The following is a 13,601-nucleotide window of genomic DNA, read 5'->3' as shown; positions in this document are numbered from 1 at the left end:
GGTTCTGCAAAATGCAGCAGGTCGGCACAGGAGACTTCCTCTGTTTCTGTCTGATAGCTTTAGGCACATTGGGCCTTCTTCAGCCCTGCTGCCAAGTACAAGTGGCCAAGAAAGACTAAAGCGATGAGGAGGTTCTGCCTCATATGTGCTATCTGCAAACTGTTCCATCCTTATTGTGGAAGGTGAAATAAAATAGGCATTACAATTATTATATTTTTCACTGCAGTATTTGATCTCACATATATCACTTCTCAATTTGTTCTACAATCTTGTTTCTCAATACAATTTTCATTTCATGTTAATTGCATTTGCCCCAAGACATTCCTGTTGTGATGAGACCAGAATAAACTTCAACACATTGTCCTTGAAGATTACTGAACAAATGGTCAGAATAATTTCCCTGCTCCATGACTTTACCAGAGGAGTTAACCTAAAGTTAGGACATCCGCTTTAATACTTAACATTTAATTTATGATCTTAACCATCGAGAGCACATGGATTCCCATAATTGATCAGCTGATCAAGGCATTTTTTTAAAGCATCAATCCAATTCACCCTTCAACAAGAACTTGTCTTTATATAGCACCTTTAATGTAGTAAAACATTCCAAAGTGCTTCACAGGAGCATTATAAAACAAAATTTGACACCGAGCCACATATGGAGATATTAGAGCAGGAGACCAAAAGCTTGGTGAAAGAGATAGGTTTTAAGGAGCTTCTTAAAGGAGGAAAGAGAGGTAGAGAGGCGGAGAGGTTTAGCGAGGGAATTCCAGAGCTTAGGGCCCAAGCAACAGAAGGCACGGCCACCGATGGTTGAGCGATTATAATCAGGGATGCTCAAGAGGCCAGAATTAGAGGAGCGCAGACATCTCGGAGGGTTGTGAGGCTGGTTGAGATTACAGAGATAGGGAGGGGCGAGGCCGTGGAGGGATTTGAAAACAAGGATGAGAATTTTAAAATCAAGCCGTTACTTAACCGGGGGCCACTGTGGGTCAGTGAGCACAGAGGTGATGGGTGAGCAGGACTTGGTGCGAGTTAAGACACAGGCAGCAGAATTTTGGATGACCTCAAGTTTATGGAGGGTAGAATGTGGGAGGCAAGCCAGGGAGTGCGTTGGAGTCGTCAAGTCTAGAGGTAACAAAGACATGGATGAGGATTTCAGCAACAGATGAGCTGAGGCAGGGGCGGTTACGGAGGTGGAAATAGGCGGTTTTAGTGATGGTGCGGATATATGGCCGGAAGCTCATTTCAGGGTCAAATAGGACACGAAGGTTGCGAACAGTCTGGTTCAGCCTCAGACAGTTGCCAGGGAGACGAATGCTAGAGAAGACGGTGGCTAGGGAACAGAGTTTATGGTGGAGACCGAAGACAATGGCTGTGGTCCTCCCAATATTTAGTTGGAAGAAATTTGTGTTCATCCAGGACTGGATGTCGGACAAGCAGTGGTGATGACCTCCGTGAAAGTAGCAAACTAAGGAATTTATTACAGCTGTATGATGTAAGTGTCAGCAGTAGCTCAGTGGTAGCACTTCCCCCTCTGAGTCAGTGGGTCGTGGGTTCATGCCCCACTCCAGGGAATAGGTTGACATTTTAGTGCAGTACTGAGGGAGTGCCATTGATGGCAACAATACAAAGGAGATGAATTCTACCCCATCCAATACCCGACTTATATTGGAAAACAATAAGTTTGGAGTGGCACTCGGAGGTCTTCATTGGAGCTCTGCTCTCCCGGAGCCCAAATACCTTTTCGTCAATTTTGTTGTAACCTGTGACAGTCAAGTAAATTAACAGAAGGAGCATTTATATTGCCCTCTTAATGACCTCAGGACATCCCAAAGCGCTTTACAGCCAATGAAATACTTTTTTGAAGTGTAGTCACTGTGATAATGCAGGAAAGGTGGCAGCCAATCTGTGCATAACAAACTTCCACAAACAACAATGAGATAATGACCAAATAATCTGTTTTGGTGATACTGGTTAAGAACATAAGAATTAGGAGCAGGAGTAGGCCATTCGGCCCCTCGAGCCTGCTCCGCCATTCAATAAGATCATGGATGATCTTCGCCTCAACTCTACTTTCCCGCCCAATCTCCATTTACTTTGATTCCTCTGGAGTACAAAAATCTATTGCTCTCAGCCTTGAATATACTCAAGGGCCGAGCATCGACAGCCCTTTGAGGCAGAGAATTACAAAGATTCACAACGATCTGAGTGAAGAAATTCCTCCTCATCTCCGTCTTAAAAGGCTGAAACCTTATCCTGAGACCAAGGGGGAGAAATTGGGTGCCTCTGAGCCTCCCGTTAGTGCCCCTGGGGGGAGCTAATGGGGCGCAAATACCTTTGCGACCGGGCGTGGCACTGACATTGACACTCGCCATATTCGGCGGGAGTTTAGCGGCGCGCTAAGGCGTTGCACCACGATTTCCTGCGCCCGACGATCGTGATGCAAGCTTCAGGAGGAGTGGATCCGGCGGTCGGACACTACGGTGGCGATGATTAAAGGGGAGGTGGCTGAGATAAGTTAAACAAAAAACCTTACCTTTCTGGTTGTTTTTATCGCGGGTTCATGCCTGCGATCGTTCAGCCCGGCGCTCTGCTTGAGTGTCGGGCTGATCGTGCGGGATCGCCGCTCCCCTTGGTGGTCCAGGTCGGTCCCCTTCATATTGCAGCCTGCAGCGATGGCCTTTCCCTTTAAGGGAGGGAAGGGCTCTTTGAATGTGGCAGTGCTGCACGGCCCAGTGTGCAGCACTGCTGAGGCGTCTGCCCACCTGCTTCCGCCTGCCGCTAACTTTTCAAACTTTAAAAAATTAGCGCCCCAACCAAGGGTGATGGTGAATTTCTCCTCCTGGTTCTAGTCTCTCCAGCTAGGCGAAACAATCTCTCAGCATCTATCCGGTCAATCCCCTTCACAATCTTATATGTTTCAATGAAATCACCTCTCATTCTAAACTCCACAGAGTACAGCCCAATCCACTCAATCTCTCCTCATAGGACAACCCTCTCAACCCAGGGATCAATCTAATGAACCTACGTTGCACTGCCTCTAAGGCAAGTATATCCTTAGATAAGGAGACCCAAAACTGTGCACAGTACTCCAGGTGTGGTCTCACCAGGGCCCTATACAATTGTAGCAAGACTTCCTTACTCTTGTACTCCTACCTTTTAGCAATAAAGGACAACATGCCATTTCCCTTCCTTATTGCTTGCTGTACCTGCAGGCTAGCTTTCTGTGTTTCCTATAAGACGACACCTAAGTCTCTCTGAACATCAACATATAATCGTTTCTCACCATTTAAAACATATTCTGTTTCTATTCTTCCTACCAAGATAAATAACCTCACATTCCCCCACATTATACACCATCTATCACCTTACTGCCCATTCACTTAACCTGTCTACACCCCTTTGCAGATTCTTTGCTTCCTACTCACAGCTTACTTTCTGACCTAGCTTTGTATCGTTAGCAAACTTGGATACATTACACCCGGTCCCCTCATCTAAGTGATTAATATAGATTGTAAATAGCTGAGGCCCCAGCACTGATCCTTGTGGCACCCTGCCAATCTGAAAATGACCCGTTCATCCCTACTTTGTTTTCTGCCCGTTAATCAATCCTCTGTCCCTGCAAATATATTACCCATAACCCCATGTGCCCTTATCTTGTGTAACGTGGCACCTTATCAAATGCCTTTTGGAAATCTAAATATACTACATCCATTGGTTCCACTCTATCGACCCTGCTAGTTACATCCTCAAAAAACTCTAATAAATTTGTCAATCACAATTTCCCTTTCATAAAACCATGTGGACTCTGCCTGAGGGATAAATATTGGCCAGGACTCCAGGGAGAACTCTCCCGTTTGTTCCGAATAATGCCATGGGATCTTTTTTAAATCCACCTGAGAGGGAAGATAGGGCGTCATTTTTACGTCTCATCTAAAAGACAGCACCTCCAGCAGTGCAGCACTCCCTCAGTACTGAACTGAAGTTTCAACCTAGATTATGTGCTCAAGTCTCTGGAGTGGGACTTGAACCCTTCAATATTCCACAAAGACCATCAATAGCGTAGGAGCTCAGTCCCTTCATCAGCTTAGAATAGTTTAGAAAGCAAGAAACTTTCTACGCTCATCTTCAGGTAAACAAGTTGACTTCAGTCCAGTCAAATGACATTGAGGTTAGACTGTCACTGCAGCGAAGCCTCTCAGAAGCTGAGCATTGTCTTTGATGCAAGCCTTCGAGTCCAAGATGAGATGATTGACTCTGTCAAGATCATTACTGAGACTGCAATTACAGCCCAGGCTGTGATTGCTCTCGATAACAGTTGTGGACATGACGCCTGGGGTCAGTGCAGATTACAGATTTTAATGTGATCAGACCCGATCGCCTTTGGCTGGGAGACAGTTTAATAGCTTGAAATATATTCACATTATTTCAGGTCAGGTACAGCTTCTATTTACAAATTCTCGATGTGTTTGCATGTGCTGTGACTGGAACAAAACCAATCAACAACAAAAAAGCTAATTATAATGCAATAAAGTTAATGAATATAGCAAATGAATACTGCTCCTTGCTATAATTGGTTAGAATGGGCACTGCAGCAATAGCACCAGTGTCCTCAGCTACAGTGCACTTCATAAAAACATAGGATCAGGAGGAGGCCACTCAGCCATTCGAGCCTGCTCCATCATTCAATTCGATCATGGCTGATCTGTATCTTAACTCCATTTCCCTGCCATTGCTCTGTATCCCATACCCTTACCTAACAAAAACCGATCAATCTCTGTCTTGAAATTTTCAATTGACCCCCAGCCCCAACAGTTTTTTTGCGGGGGAGAGTTCCAGTTTCCCACCACTCTTTGTGTGAAGAAGTGCTTCCTGACATCACCTCTGAATGGCCTGGCTCTAAGTTTCAGGTTATGTCCCCTTGTTCTGTACTCCCCTACCAGAGGAAATCGTTTCTCTCATCCACCCTATCAGATTTGTTTATCATCTTAAACACCTCAATTAGATCACCCATCTGTCTTTTATCCTCGAAGCTAACTCTTTCCCTCTCCCTTCTGCCCCTGCAGCCCCTGCCCAGGGAGTACCATTACGGAAGCAGCTTTGGTTACATCGTGGCTTTCAAGCCAAGTACGGAAAGGGAGTGGCGGCAAGTGACGGTACCCAACCCCGAAGGCAACCGATACGTTCACAAAGACGACGCTCTGTCTCCACGCACCCCGTTTGAAGTCAAGGTCAAAGCTTTTAACAGCAAAGGGAACGGGCCGTTTAGCCTGTCTGCTTTCATTTATTCGGCGGAGGATGGTAAGTGTCACGGGCGTGCCGTGTGGATCTTAAGGTACCAAGATATTATGCACCGATTGCCAACGTCACTGGTTTACAGTAACTGAACAAGTCGTGTTCTATTGTCATTACGTGGAATTTCAGGATTTTTAACCAGTGTTTTACAGTTCAAACTCCTTGACGTTGGTTATCTGTTAATATACCGGAAGTTGCTGCTCTCTATAATCGGGGCACTGGTTTATGGTGGCGCAGTTGATGTCCCAATTTCCATTCTCATTGCAGGGATTTCTAGGATTCTTGGTGTTTTGATAACACATTCCAAGCTTTGCTTTATGTTTCCATAATTTGGTAATCAGCCTGGGAATTACACGGTATCGTTTAACCATTCGAGAACTGTTTTCATGGTACAAGAGAAACAATCAAATGCAAATTCTGTTTTCCTTTGCCGAACATGTATGGGTTTGATGCTTGATGCGGTTAACATGTTGAAGAGAATGCCTGAGTGCAGGGTTCCTTCACTGCCGAAGGCTGACTCTGACTCCAGCCCAGACTTGGTCGAAGTCTCCGCTCTCTCTCTCTCTCTCTCTCGCTCTGGGTGAAGCTAGTTCAGGCAGCCTGATGTCAACCAGTGGAGCCTCGAGCATAAGCCCCACGGTGGAGCACGAAGGCCCAATTGAAGTGGCAGTTTCACTGAGACAGGGCATTAAGGATAGCTGATGTGGAGGGTGGAAAATTTCCCCCTCACGCACCAGCGATGCAATTCTGTAGTTGTGGTTAAAGCTAGCGTGACCATATTTTTTAAACCAAATGCAAGGACACACAGGGTGAGAGCACAGCAAAGTAGCCATGACGGAAAATGTAGGTTGTGCAGCGTAGCGAGGCAAAACCTTTTAGCAGCCTATATTTTACCAGTTGCACATGTAGACTACACTGCAAAACAAATGTGTACTTAATTACCGTGGCTGTGACGTCACACCGTTGAAGCGCATTCAGACAGTGTTTATAAATAATACAGTAACACTGTTCAGGAAGGTCAGTTTTTTGTACCAACTGTCTATACGGCTGATTCAGAAAATCTCTGCCTTCACATAACTACCCAAGTCATTTATTTTTCACAGATTTATTAATGATTGCTGTTCTGTCTCTGCGTTTCAAAAACAGATTAGTGTGGAGGGGAAATCACTCTGGGGCAGTGAGGGACGCGGGTCACCCTGGGGCAGTGAGGGACGCGGGTCACCCTGGGGCAGTGAGGGACGCGGGTCACCCTGGGGCAGTGAGGGACGCGGGTCACCCTGGGGCAGTGAGGGACGCGGGTCACCCTGGGGCAGTGAGGGACGCGGGTCACCCTGGGGCAGTGAGGGACGCGGGTCACCCTGGGGCAGTGAGGGACGCGGGTCACTCTGGGGCAGTGAGGGACGCGGGTCACCCTGGGGCAGTGAGGGACGCGGGTCACCCTGGGGCAGTGAGGGACGCGGGTCACCCTGGGGCAGTGAGGGACGCGGGTCACCCTGGGGCAGTGAGGGACGCGGGTCACCCTGGGGCAGTGAGGGACGCGGGTCACCCTGGGGCAGTGAGGGACGCGGGTCACCCTGGGGCAGTGAGGGACGCGGGTCACCCTGGGGCAGTGAGGGACGCGGGTCACCCTGGGGCAGTGAGGGACGCGGGTCACCCTGGGGCAGTGAGGGACGCGGGTCACCCTGGGGCAGTGAGGGACGCGGGTCACTCTGGGGCAGTGAGGGACGCGGGTCACCCTGGGGCAGTGAGGGACGCGGGTCACCCTGGTACAAAGAGATTAGTGGGGATGAGGAATCACCCTGGCACTGTTGGGTAAAAGGGCCTCCTGTCACAAACAAACTGGGGAAGAGGGGAGCTATACTGCCACAGAGAGGGTTGAGGGCGGGGGTTACCATGCTGCTTGCCTATGGCAGTATTATAATGGAGATGGCGTGCAACAGTCCCGCTATCTTCAGGCATAAAGACAGCCCCTTGTATATACACATAGACACACAGCCATGTTCAGCCTAAGACTGGCACTGTTCTCAAGGGACTGAGTGAGACTGAGATACCGAGCCCAGTCTGCCAAGTTACAGAGGCAGACACTATAACCCTTCCACTCCGGCATTAACTCTGTGTTTCCTGTCCCCGGGCTCCAGCACACACAGATAACACCACCCTCACATCTCCCGCGCAAACACAGCTGCCCCATTGGCCAGCACTCATCCCCCCCCCCCACCTCGCCCCACTCTATCCTTTCATTGGTCCAATCCAAATCCAATTCAGTCCAAAGCCAAACTGTCGTCACAAACGGTGATCTGCCCTTTCGTTGATCCGTGGCTGCCAATGGGCGGAGAATCTGTCAATCAGCAGTGGGCCCTTTGGTTGGTTCATCTCTGAGTCCCTGAGTGTGGGTGCCGATTTATGTGAGCTACAATTAGGCTGAATGGAGCTCATTCAAATAAAGTGGCGCCCAGGGTATTCGTTATGTGTTTCATTAACCGGGGACTTTTCTGGGAACCTTGTTTGCCCAGGGACCCAGTACCTCATCTGGAAAATGGAGAAATATGGTCACCAGTTAAAACACATTGTAGTGATGGGACAGAGAGCATTTTGGCCGTGCTAATCTTGACCTGGCTGTGCTCAGCACTGACATTAGATGCTTAATACAGGGGCTACTAAACTCCCCAGCATGATCAAACAAACAGAACATCGACAATTGTGTAGGGCTGGTACAGGGAAGAACATCTTCTTCGATTGCAGAATTAAAATGTTGTTTGCCGATACTTTGCCTCAGTTACCTTCTCCACGGTAACTCTCCGGCATGGACCACCAGGAAGAGATGCCACACACTCGCGCTCCTGGCATACAGTCAGTTTCCCAGCCTACATCCCTGTGAGCCTCAGAGCCCAGCATTGCCCCTGTGAAACCAAACATAGACCGGTAGTCCCCCAGTGACGGTGAGGCCGATAGTCATCTTCATAGGCAGTCCCTCGGAATCGAGGAAGACTTGCTTCCACTCTTAACATGAGTCCTTAGGTGGCTGAACAGTCCAGTACGAGAGCCACATTCCCTGTCGCAGGTGGGAGAGAAAGTCGTTGAGGGTAAGGGTGGGTGGAACTGGTTTGCCGCACACTCTTTCCGCTGCACGCTCTCGGTGATGAAAGTCGACAGGGAAACCCTCAAAGCTCTTACTGATTTGGAACAATAGGTTTTCCTGCATATGGCCATTTGCAGAGTGTTGTCAAAAAAATGATTCCTGAGTTCACCACTTATATCTCCGGTAAGTAAAGGGCCCACCGGTGTAGTGACTCCACTTCTCCTGTATGTAAATTACATTCCGTACCTTGTCACCAGCAGTCATTTGAGATGGGAATGATTCCAAGTTTCCATCAAGCCCCATCAAGGTCTGTCATTCACATCCACACTCTATTTCTGTTGTGGCTTCTCAATGCCTTTAATATTATTCATTATCAGATCTGGGCATCGCTGGCTAGGCCGGCATTTATTTCCCATTCCTAGTTGCCCTTGAGAAAGTGGTGGGTCTACTTTTTGAACAGCTGCAATCCGTGTGGTGAAGGTACTCCCACAATTGGATAGGGAAATCCAGGATTTTGAACCAGCGACAATGAAAGGACGTTGATATATGTCTAATTCGAGATGGTGGTTCTTGGAGGGAAACTTGATTCTGCTCTCATGCACCTGCTGCCCTTGTCCAACCAGGTGGTGGAAGTCACGGGTTTGAGAGGTGTTGCCAAAGAGGCCTTGGTGAGTTGCTGCAGTCCATCTTGTAGATAGGTGGTGGAATACAGGGGTCCCAGGGACTTGGACAGGTTAGGTGAGTGGGCAAACGCGTTGCAGATGCAGTATACTGTAGATAAATGTGAGGTTATCCACTTTGAGGGCAAAAACAGGAAGGCAGAATATTATCTGAATGGTGGCAGATTAGGAAAAGGGGAGGTGCAACGAGACCTGGGTGTCATGGTACATCAGTCATTGAAAGTTGGCATGCAGGTACAGCAGGCGGTGAAGAAGGCAAATGGTATGTTGGCCTTCATAGCTAGAGGATTTGAGTATAGGAGCAGGGAGATCTTACTGCAGTTGTACAGGGCCTTAGTGAGGCCTCACCTGGAATAATGTGTTCAGTTTTGGTCTCCTAATCTGAGGAAGGACGTTCTTGCTATTGAGGGAGTGCAGCGAAGGTTCACCAGACTGATTCCTGGAATGGCAGGACTGACATATGAGGAGAGACTGGATCAACTGGGCCTGTATTCACTGGAGTTTAGAAGGATGCGAGGGGATCTCATAGAAACATATAAAATTCTGACGGGACTGGACAGGTTAGATGCGGGTAGAATGTTCCCGATGTTGGGGAAGTCCAGAACCAGGGGACACAGTCTTCGGATAAGGGGTAAGCCATTTAGGACTGAGATGAAGAGAAATTCTTCACTCAGTGAGTTGTTAACCTGTGGAATTCCCTGCTGCAGAGAGTTGTTGATGCCAGTTCATTGGATATATTCAAGAGGGAGTTAGATATGGCCCTTAGGGCTAAAGGGATCAAGGGGTATGGAGAGAAGGGAGGAAAGGGGTACTGAGGGAATGATCAGCCATGATCTTATTGAATGGTGGTGCAGGCTCGAAGAGTCGAATGGCCTACTCCTACACCTATTTTCTATGTTTCTATTGCCGACCCTCCCACTTTGGGCAGGATTCTGCAGGAATGGGCGGCTGGTCTCCCGAGCGCTGCCTCAGGCGGCGCAGGAGAAACGGTTCCTGTTTGCACGGTTCACGCATGTGCAGTACCCTGGCTTGTAACCAAACTGTGTTTTCTGAACTCTGCTGGGACGCACCGCTTCATTGCCGGTTGTGAGGATAACGGCAGCAGGGACGTTGAACTTCGCCTGGGAACTCTGTGAGTCCTGAGAGAGCCACACAGAAACTAACTGGGGGAGGGAGAGAGAGAAACACAAACTGGGGGCTGGAAAGAGAGAGAGAAACACGGGCTCAATTTTCCCCAAACCATTTTTTGGCGTACTTGAAGAGTTTCGCACGTTTCTTTTGGGGCCCCCAAAAAATAATCCGACCTTCCCCGTTTGAATTGTTGATTTTGGCGCCATGAAGCCTGTCCTTTAGCTTTGGAGGTGGAGCCTAAGATATGCGCCAATCGATTGGGTTGCCAGGGTAATGAGGGACACACTGCAGACTGAGGCTGGAAAGTGAAACATACCACACATTCTGGCCAGCTCACAGCAACCTGCACAAGCACCTCACACATTGCAGCAGCTTACCAGCATTAAACTATTGAAAAGTCTATCGCCCCTTCTCCCCATTCCCCCCCTCCCGGTGCCGGTTGCCATTGGTAGCCCCGGCCGAAAGGCCTCCCCTCTCCTCTCTCTCTCCTCTTGCCCCCATCTCCTCTCCCCCTCTCCCCCTCTCTCCCTCTCTCCTCTCTACTCTCTCTCCCTGTCATGTATTCAACCAGCAGTGTAACCCATGTATAATCTGACCTAAGTTGTACACTGTGAGAACACTGACCACTAGGTGGTGAACTTGTGGGAGACACTCCTAACCTGGACCTTCAGATATAAAAGGGGAAGCTCCACTCACTTCCATCACTTGAGTGCTATGAAATAAAGAACAGGTCACAGACTGACCTTCTCTCAAGCATGGGCCTCGTGTGCATTTATACTGTATAGTAAGGACGTATCAATGGCGACAAGAAACTGGGATTTAAACCACGCGAGCATGGTCACTAGCAGAACAGACGAGAGGTACTGTGTTAAGGAATGGTTGGGACAGAGATTCAACATTGTTAAAGCAGCACACAGTTCTCCAGGCAGACAAGGGCAATCGGGCATGCCCCAACATGTAGTCGATCCCAGAGGGGGAGTTCGACAGAGACAATGGCAAGCTGAACAGTGATTCACGCCATTGCAAGGGACAATGCGGCCAGTAATGGGGCCATCAACACCTGTTAATGGCCCAGTCAAGTGCAATAACAGGGGCAGTCAGGGACGATCGACTGGCAAGGGACCTTTTGTTTCAAACAGCAGCTCATGCTGGAGGCGTGGAGGCATACATTCAGCCGGAGTTTGCAGAGATGAGCAAAATACCTGTAGAAATTGCAGAAATATGAACGCTGGGGGAAATCGCTGGAAGCTGAAGTTCATTGAGTTCATGTGGAGCACGTATACAGTTCATACACCAGGACTCCACCGATACTGATGAAAGTGCTCCTCAATGACATCCCAGTATCAATGGAGCTAGACACGGGGGCCAGTCATTCCCTGATGGGTATCAAACAGTTCGAAAAGTTGTGGGCGCCCAAGGCCAGAAGGCCAAAATTATCGCCGATTGACGCACAGCTACGGACATACACAAAGCAGATCATTCCGGTGCTAGGCAGCGCCACGGTAGTCGTGACCCACAAAGATTCGGAGAACAGGTTGCCACTCTGGATTGTCCCAGGGTACGGTCCTGTACTACTGAGGAGGAGTTGGCTTGCTGTCATGAACTGGAAATGGGGCGATGTCAATGCAATTTCCTTGGTGGAGCGAGTATCATGCTCACAGATCCTGGACAAATTTGACTCATTATTTCAACCTGGCATTGGCACTTTCATGGGGGCCAAGGTTGTGATTCACATAAACCCGGACGCCAGGCCAGTCCACCACAAGGCCAGAGCGGTGCCGTACGTGATGCGGGAAAAGATAGAAGGCGAATTGGACCGCCTGCTGAGGGAAGGCATCATCTCGCCAGTCGAATTCAGTGACTGGGAGAGCCCAATCGTGCCGGTGCTCAAGACGGATGGGTCGGTCAGGATATGTGGCGATTACAAGGCCACCATCAATCGGGTGTCACTCCAAGACCAGTACCCGCTACCGAGAGCGGAGGACCTCTTTGCGACGCTATCCGGTGGCAAACTTTTTTCAAAATTGGACCTGACCTCAGCTTACATGACCCAGGAGCTGGCGAGTGAGTCAAAGAAGCTGACCATCATCACGACACACAAGGGGTTGTTTGAGTACAACAGATGTCCGTTCGGGATTCGCTCGGCCGCCACGATCTTCCAACGAAATATGGAACGTCTCCTCAAGTCGATTCCAGGGACGGTGGTTTTTCAGAACGACATCCTCATTACGGGTTACGATACTGAAGACCACCTCCACAACCTGGAGGAGGTGCTACGCAGACTGGACCGGGTAGGGCTGCAACTGAAAAAGGCGAAGTGCGTCTTCCAAGCTCCAGAGGTAGAATTCCTGGGGATGAGGGTAGCAGCAGACGGGATCAGCCCTACTGCGATCAAGACGGAAGCGATCCAGAGAGCACCCAGACCCCGTAACACGACAGAGCTGCGTTCATTCCTGGGGCTCCTGAACTATTTTGCCAACTTTCTTCCCAAATTGAGCACGCTGCTCGAGCCGCTACACGTGCTCCTACGCAAAGGTCGCGAATGGGTCTGGGGGGACAGCCAGGAAAGGGCTTTTAATAGAGCACGCAATTTGTTATGTTCCAACAATCTGTTAACGCTATATGACCCATGTAAGAAACTTGTGTTAACGTGCGATGCATCGTCCTATGGTGTCGGGTGTGTGTTGCAGCATGTCAATGCCAAGGGTCAGTTATGCCTCCAGAAGTCTGTCCCAGGCAGAAAGGGGCTACGGGATGGTAGAAAAGGAGGCGCTCTCATGTGTATATGCGGTAAAGAAAATGCACCAGTACCTATTTGGCAGGAAATTTGAGCTGGAGACAGATCACAAACCCCTAATGTCCCTTTTGGCCGACAACAAGGCCATAAATGCAAATGCATTGGCCCGCATACAGAGGTGGGCACTCACGTTAGCCGCCTATGACTACACAATTCGGCACAGACCGGGCACTGAAAACTGCGCCGACACACTCAACAGGCTCCCACTAGCCACCACTGAGGGGGCTGAGATGGTCATGGCTGTTGAACCTTTCGGAAGCGAAGGCTCACCCGTGACAGCCCATCAGATTAAAGTCTGGACAAATAGAGACCCGCTATTTTCTCTAGTCAAGAAATGTGTCCTGAATGGGGACTGGGCAGCCACGTACAGGGCATGCCCTGAGAAATTTAAACCATTTCACAGGCGCAAGGATGAACTCTCGATTCAGGCCGATTGCCTACTGTGGGGAAACCCCGTAGTCATGCCCCAGATGGGCAGAGAGGTGTTCATCAGAGAACTCCACAATGAGCACCCGGGCATTGTCACGATGAAGGCAATTGCCAGGTCATACGTTTGTGCAACACGTGTGCCCAGCTGGGCAGTGCGCCCAGGGAAGCCCCCCTTAGCCCCTGGCCA

The 13,601-nt window shown here is 49.3% G+C and overlaps 1 protein-coding gene across 1 annotated transcript in view; it reads left to right on the top strand.

Moving 5' to 3' along the window:
- Positions 1–13,601, top strand: part of cntn1b (contactin 1b) — a 1,027,096-nt gene that overhangs the window by 780,776 nt on the left and 232,719 nt on the right. Inside the window, exon 20 of the mRNA XM_070900643.1 lies at positions 5,070–5,304. Within this exon, the coding sequence (XP_070756744.1) occupies positions 5,070–5,304 (235 nt within the window). The remainder of the gene's footprint in view (positions 1–5,069; positions 5,305–13,601) is intronic.

Source organism: Pristiophorus japonicus, chromosome 15 (genome assembly GCF_044704955.1).
Source record: "Pristiophorus japonicus isolate sPriJap1 chromosome 15, sPriJap1.hap1, whole genome shotgun sequence".
Classification (NCBI taxonomy): Eukaryota; Metazoa; Chordata; class Chondrichthyes; family Pristiophoridae; genus Pristiophorus; species Pristiophorus japonicus.
The sequence above is the reverse complement of the archived record's forward strand: the minus strand, read 5'-3'. Positions and strand labels throughout refer to the sequence as shown.